Source organism: Garra rufa, chromosome 5 (assembly GCF_049309525.1).
Source record: "Garra rufa chromosome 5, GarRuf1.0, whole genome shotgun sequence".
NCBI lineage: Eukaryota > Metazoa > Chordata > Actinopteri > Cypriniformes > Cyprinidae > Garra > Garra rufa.
Genome location: NC_133365.1, coordinates 56,941,871 through 56,949,324, shown reverse-complemented (window position 1 = coordinate 56,949,324; position 7,454 = coordinate 56,941,871). Strand labels below are relative to the sequence as shown.

The following is a 7,454-nucleotide window of genomic DNA, read 5'->3' as shown; positions in this document are numbered from 1 at the left end:
TCCAGACCTGGACCGCAGCTCAAGCGCTTCACTGAGAAAACCTTTCTCCAAACACACATTAAACCAGAAATCTGCCCGTCTAAACTGTGCAGGAGGAGGATGAGGACGATGAAGATGAGATGCAGGTCTCTGTGTTTTGCATCATTTGTTGTGAGGAGAGCGATTTTAAGAAAGATCAGATCCATCATAAAACACACTGCTTCTGTTCCAGCATCAAGCACTAAACAAGAAGTCAAGTTCAGAAGCCGACAGATGCTAGATAACATCCAGACGTTCAGCAGGAACAGATGTGAAGCTCAGGAGTCAACATCACGCTGCTGCTTATCATCTATATTCATATTCCATTTGGAGAAGCTTACGCTAGATAAATAGTTTATTGCTTGTAACATCAGAGACAAACATAATTACAAACACCAGATACGATTTGCATCGTGTCATTCTGCCATAAACACATTTAGATCAACTAAAACTATCTATTCAATAAATTAAATGACTCTTTTCTATGTCATACACAAAACAATCATCAAATGCATGAAGTTGACAGAAGAGACTTAAGAAACGCAACGGGCCTCGATCACGAAACTGGCTTCTGCACAAATCATTGGTAAATGTGCTCTTGTGTAAATGCTTTAAGTTCTATCAAACTCACTGGATTCATGATTGAGGCCAGTTGAGCTGGTTAGTAGCTGATTTAGTCACAAAAATAGAATGACTCTTATGTATTTATATAATAAGTACACAAACAAATGCTTTATCAAAACTCTAAATTAAATCTATAATACATCTGATATTTACATGGAAGTGATTCTTCAAGAAGTGAAGCGGTTCATTAGTCTGAGGTTCATCAGACGTTATAAAAGCAGCAGCAGGATCTGAACACACAGAGCCGTCACAGTGAGGGCGGGGCTTGAGGAGGAGGAGCCTGAGAACGTCCTGTGCTGATTGGCTCTGCCGTGCTCCTGTGGGTGTGTCTGGACTGTGATGTAACCGTTGATGATGCGGACGACAGGAGGCGGAGCCTCGGCCGTTACACTGCGAGAAACGAGAGAGAGATCAGTGAGAAACACACCTTCATCATCATCATCATCATCTAGTGATTATCTAAAACCAGTTTACAACATTTATAACTTTCATTGAAAATGTATTCTATTCCAGTTTGTTGTGTAGTGCATATATTTATCAAAATGCTCTTTGTTTTGTTTTTAGCTGACTGTGGAGTTTATGGTCACTGAATGTGACATTATCGCTCTCATATCAGTCTTTTTCTGTGGTTGAATCACTGATGATAGATTACATGATTCATGACTGGTTTCAGTGAGTTGTTCTGATGTTCACTGATGATTATTTGCTGCTATAACTAGTAGTAAAGAGGAAGAGCTGATCACTACACTACAGACATCCGTCAGCACACATTAAAGAGCCGCAAAACCGCATTTACTGATTTAATTTAGTGACAAAACTGAGCTGAGACTTTGTTTCATATCAGAAGAAGGAAGAACGAAGCTTAATGCATTTTATTGGATGGTAGGAGCTACAAATAATGTTTCACTAGGTTTTGTTTCACACATCAACTGAAAACAGCAGAAATTCACTGTAAAAAATGCTTTTCTTACTTAGATTTTTTTGTCTTGTTTCCAGCAAAATATCTACATTTTCTAGACAAATAAAAATTATTGTCTTGTTTTCAGAAAAACAAGTCAAAATTAAGTGCGTTTTTACTTGAAACAAGCAAAATAATCTGCCAATGGGGTAACAAGATTATTTTTCTTACCCCATTGGCAGATTATTTTGCTTGTTCTAAGCAAAAACTCACTTAAATTTGACTTGTTTTTCTGAAAACAAGACAATAATTTTTACTAGTCTAGAAAATCCATCTGAAATCATTCTTGATTTAAGAATTTTTAGATATTTTTAGAAAATCTAAGAAAAGCATTTTTTGCAGTGTTCATTCTAGGGAAGAATCAATATGAAAAAATACTAAAATTGAGAAATCAATATGTTCAACCCCTAATTATCATCATCTAATGGTTATCCAAATCCAGTTCACAACACTCAACAGATTTGATGAGCAGTGAAATGTGGAGGAATCAGACAAATCTGATAATGGTTCACATTCTCTCCAGATCAAACATCAGCCGCTTCTGTGTTTTCAGAAGAACTGGACCTACAGATCCTCAGGGTTTCTGATGGAGTGGCATGTGGTTTCGCTCAGAGTGTTTACAGCAGCAGTGGTAGCGTCTTCGGTCACGTGAGCGGCTGAAATCTGTACGTTTACCGAAGACGAAGGGAGGGAAAATACATGGAGGTTTGGAGTGTGTCAGAGCTCACGAGACGGACGAGAAACACAAATAAAGAGTTGGAGGATTTGATTCAGGTCCTCCATCTGTGTCAACACACGCGTGTGACTCTCCGTCTCGATCAAATCCAGACGCGCGGCCGCTGTGACGTTCTGGATCTCATATCGAAGCGCTGCGCTCCTGGGTTTGACGTGCGTCAGCCGCCGTCTCCCTCCACGGGGGAAAAATAAATGAAGTCTATATTCAGGACCTCGTGTTTGTTTTGAGCGTCTGGGCCTGAACCGGGACTCGCCCGGCTTTCATAAACAGTTTATTAAAGAAATATTTTTTTACTCTGAATTACTCGGGCGACTGTAAAAGTAAATTCCAGCAAATTTCCACAACACGGTTCAGGCTCAGCAGAGAACATGTCTTGTGGGATTCGACACAGGAACGAGAATCAATCTGTTCACAACGACAAAACGTGACGCTGATCTGTGAAATACCAGAGTAAATCAAATATAGCTCGTGTAGATGGAGGTTTTCCAGTATGTTGGCACCAGATGCTCCATTTCATCTCAGCAAGAATCTAAGTTTGGAAATAATGTGAGAACATCAGTTCTGAATCAGAGTCTGAATTAGGGATATATATATATGCAGTAAATATATATTAGGCAAATAAATGCAGAATGTTATAATGTATTAATAGAGCTGTTGGAATGATTATCATTATTTTTGTCTTTTTTTATTTGATTTTACAGAACAACAGTAAAATGACAATACTAACATGTTAACTTTTATTTAGTGGTAAACCCGCAAGAAGAGCTCAGTCCTAGTGTTTGCTGGCAGCAGCAGATTTGTGAATGATTGTCATCTTTGGTCTTTGAACCCTGGCTAAGGAGCTGCTGTCAGAATAAACACAATTGGTGTCTGGTGTATTAGACAACAGAACGTTCTGGAGTTGATTGACTAATGGATGATTTCAGTCATCATACAGTAACCTTTCTCTTCTCATGAAGACATGCGATGCGCTTCTAAACAGTCTCTCGCTGTCGCTGCTCGGAATGAGTTTTGTGTCTTTCTCTGACAGTTTTAAATGCGTCCACACTGACCACATGTTTGATCATTAGTGCTCGCCTCTATTTGATCACGTCGCCTCATTGTTCGCCATCATTTATTTGGCCTTTTCGCCTATTCAGCTGAAAACCGAAAGAGCTTTTTTTGCTATTTTTGGCCAAATAATTCAGATTGCCGAACATTCGGTGCATCCCTAGCCTGAATCCATGAGACTCCATCAGCTCAACATCACTTGTTCATTAATGAACCGCACTGACGGATATTCTGCGGTACGTGTCTGGAGTATCAGGAGTATTTTTAGTGTTGGACGTGTCGGGACAGACGGGGCTGAAGTGCTCTGGGCGTCTCGCAGGAGTCTCGCCTCTGACTCGCAGCCGCTGCGGTCGACACTCAAGACGCTGCGCAGACGCAGCCGCGGGCCAAACGCACTCCAGCCTCCGTAATCTCAGCCGCCGTTCCCACAGAACATGAGAACGCCAGAGGAAGTGCCATTCGCTCTCGTACAGACCTGTTTTAACTGGTTTTTGACCCGTGACCGTGTCTGTCTCTGACTGCGACTGGACCGAGTTATTATCATTAACCAGGAAACCATTAAAAATTCTTTACTTAAAGTAAAATAAACGTGAACTGAAATAAAATACTTTTACTTCTATTTTAAAATGGGCATAAATAGGGTAAACTACTAGTAATTATATAAAACAACCAACAACATAAAACTTAACTAAATAAAAATGTAAAATATTACCAAATATTAAAATAAAAAAAATCTATAGGCATGTTTAAAAAAAACTAACTAATAAAAATGCTAAAACAAAACCAAAAACTCAACTAAGATTTGAAATGAAAACAGAAAATCTACAAATAAAATGTTAAATATTAATGAAAATATTTTATTTCAGACATCACTTTTTTGAAGTTGAAGTACTAAATGAAAAAAAAAATTGGAAAAAAGTTAATTTATTATAAAAACAGATTTTATTATAAATATTTAATTTAAATCTAAATCATTACTCCAGTCTTGTCACATGATCCTTCAGAAATCATTCTAATATACTGATTTATTATCAGTGCTGGAAAAAGTTTTGTTGCTTAATATTTTTTTGGAACCTGTGACACTTTTATTCAGGATTCTTTGATCAATAAAAGGTTAAAAAGAACAGCATTTAGTTTAAATGGAAAGGATTTCAAAACAATATACACTACTGTTCAAAAGTTTAGGGTCAGTAAATATTTATTCTTTCTTTTTTTGAAAGAAATTATTCCTGTTATTCACCAAGGATATGTTAAATTAATAAAAAGTGATAGCATAGATTGGCATTATTTTTAAACTTGAAAAATCCAGTTGTGCCGCTAAATATTTTCCAACATCGATAATAAATCAGTATATTAGAATAATTTCTGAAGGATCATGTGACACTGAAGACTGGAGTAACAGCTGATGAAAATTCAGCTTTGCATCACAGAAATAAATTATATTTTAAAGTATATTATAATAAAACCCATAATTTTATATTGTAAAATCATTACAGTTTTTTTCTGTATTTTTGATCAAATAAATGCAGCCTTGATGAGCATAAGAGACTTGATGAAAAAACATTACAAGTCTTACTTATCCCCAAGGTTTGAGCTGATTTGCTCATAGTTAGTAGAACGTCTAAAGTAGACTATCAAAAGCAGAAAGTATAATCATTGATCAGTGGTTTAACATGAGACTGATCTGTGTGCAGTAGTTCTGGTCGTGTGTGGTGTTATCTAAGCGCTCTAGCGCCGGTGTGTTTCTCACCTCTCCTCCATCCGCACCCAGAGGTCGTTGAACTGCCGATGGCGCTGCTTCTTCTGCTTGTTGCGGCGTTTCTTCTTCAGCTTGTGCTCCACTTTCTCCAGGAGCTCTAGACTGTCGGGCAGCAGGAGCCGCAGGTCCTCGTCCTCCTGAAGATCTCGGCTCTCGTGGAGGAACGGCTCCAGCGGGGCGTCTTCATCCGTCAGCTCTCCTGACCTCCAGCTGGACCTTCTGCTGCTGTGAAGGACAGGAGAAACGCTTTAATACTGAGACAAACACTTTACAGCATTGCATCCAACAACAGATAATGACAGAATGGTCATTTTTTAAGTGAACTGTCCCTTTAAAGGGTCTAAATGAAGTTGTGATCATTGAATAAGAGAGCAGGAACTCAGTTCAGAAGTACTTGAATCAAAGTCAAATCACTATAGCGCTTTAACAGACATTGTTTCAAAGCAACTCATGATGTTAATGTTCATAATATCTTCATGCTTCTGCATCTAAGTTTATGTGAAGAGCAGAGTAAAGCAGAAACTCCTGAGAGTCACTGAAGCGGTTTTCCGTGAATGCAGACAAACACGAGTCGCCGTCGTTCTCGGCGTCTGGTTCCTCCATCTGCTCCTGATCAAACCTCCTCAGAGCGGCTCACCGACGGCTAAAGCATCGCAGGAATTTATGACCAACGCTTCGATGCAAATAAGCGGCTGCACGTTTTTATAATGGAACTTTCCGGACCTCGGGTTTCCGGTGTCTCCTTCAATCTGCCGGTCCATTCGTTTGACCGAGCCGCCGTGAGATTGAGATGGAAACGCGCTCCTGTCGCCGCCTCCACGTTCTGCAGCGTGGTTTGATAGAAGCAGGGATTGTTTCTGTGAGACGGATGGTGTTCTAGTGATGACGGACGAGTTAATCTGACTGATCTGAGCACAGTGCAGGAACAGGAGCGTTGATGACGAATGATAGCCACCCGTGAGATCAAGACACAATCCCTCAGAGACAAACCATCCTGTGATTCCATCTCTACAGTCAGTCATCACACTCAGGATCAGAGAACTAGACCAATCAGACGCGTGACGCTGTGTTCTTTTAATATTTTTAGTTCGTTTTTTGAGCCTTCAAAAATGCTGCCTTAAATTATTTTGTGTGTATATATATATATATATATATATATATATATATATATATATATATATATATATATATTTATTTATTTATTTTTAATTAAAACTAAAAATTATTAAAACGATTTAGACATATATTGGAAAAAAACGAACTAATAAAAATTAAAGCTGTATATTTATTATGTTCTATTCTATTATGTTCTATTTATTTGAATCAAATAAAAACTGGAAAAAAATTAAATATTATTGCAATTTAAAATAACGCATCCTTGATGTGCATCAGAAACATCTTTAAAAATCATTTAAAATCTTACTGATAACTATATAGGCATATTTTGGGGGAAAACAAATAAAAATAAAGGGTTTTTTATTATTTTTATTCGTTTTCCCCCAAAATATGAAATAAATATGAAATAAAAATGCAACAATTTTCTAGTAAAAAACATGTCATGTAATACATAAGGGCCTGGCGGGTGTTCCATAAAACAAGTTTACCAAATAAGTCAGGCTTATTTCAATTAGTCTGACTTATTGTCACTTGATTTGGCTCAAAATAAGTCAGACTAACTGAAATAAGCCTGACTTATTTGGTAAAACCCTGCCCCCGGTTTCACAGACAAGGCTTAAGCCTAGTCCTAGATTAAAATGGAAATCTGAGCTTTTCAACTGAAATAAAATTGCACTAATTGATCCTAAAGTATATTAGTGCCTTTGTTTTGTCTCAAGATGCACGCCAGTAATGTTTTTTTTCTAAGCACGTTTATAAAAATTGCTTAAATGTCTTAATTGAACTATGGCCTAATCCTGGTTTAGTCTAAGCCCAGTCTGTGAAACCGGGCCCTGGTTTCATAGACGGGGCTTAACCTAAACCAGGATTAGGTCATAGTTCAATTAAGACATTTAATTTTTATAAACATGCCTTAGAACATGCCTTGAGAACAACAAAGGCATTGATATATTTTAAGATCAGTCAGTGCAAGTTTCTTTCAGTTGAAACAGCGCAGTCTTACATTTTAGTCTAGGACTAGGCTTAAGCTATGTCTATGAAACTGGGGGAAAATATAATATAAAAATAAATGCTCCTGTTCTTCCGGAGGAATGTCTGCTCATGTTTTACTGGCTGATCTTTGTGTTTCTACAAACTGAAGGAGCGTATTATTTTAAACAGCAGGACACGCGTCATGTACTGAATCCAGATGA

At 37.8% G+C, this 7,454-nt stretch overlaps 1 protein-coding gene across 1 annotated transcript; it reads right to left on the bottom strand.

Moving 5' to 3' along the window:
* Positions 1-355: 355 nt before the first annotated feature.
* Positions 356-6,167, bottom strand: LOC141334956 (metalloprotease TIKI1-like). The gene is made up of 3 exons (XM_073840177.1): positions 5,869-6,167; positions 5,137-5,391; positions 356-1,032 (listed from the first exon to the last, which is right to left on the bottom strand). Exons 1-3 carry the CDS (start codon positions 6,165-6,167, stop codon positions 852-854), a joined length of 735 nt encoding a protein of 244 aa, XP_073696278.1. The 3' UTR covers positions 356-851.
* Between the last annotated feature and the right edge of the window lie 1,287 nt (positions 6,168-7,454).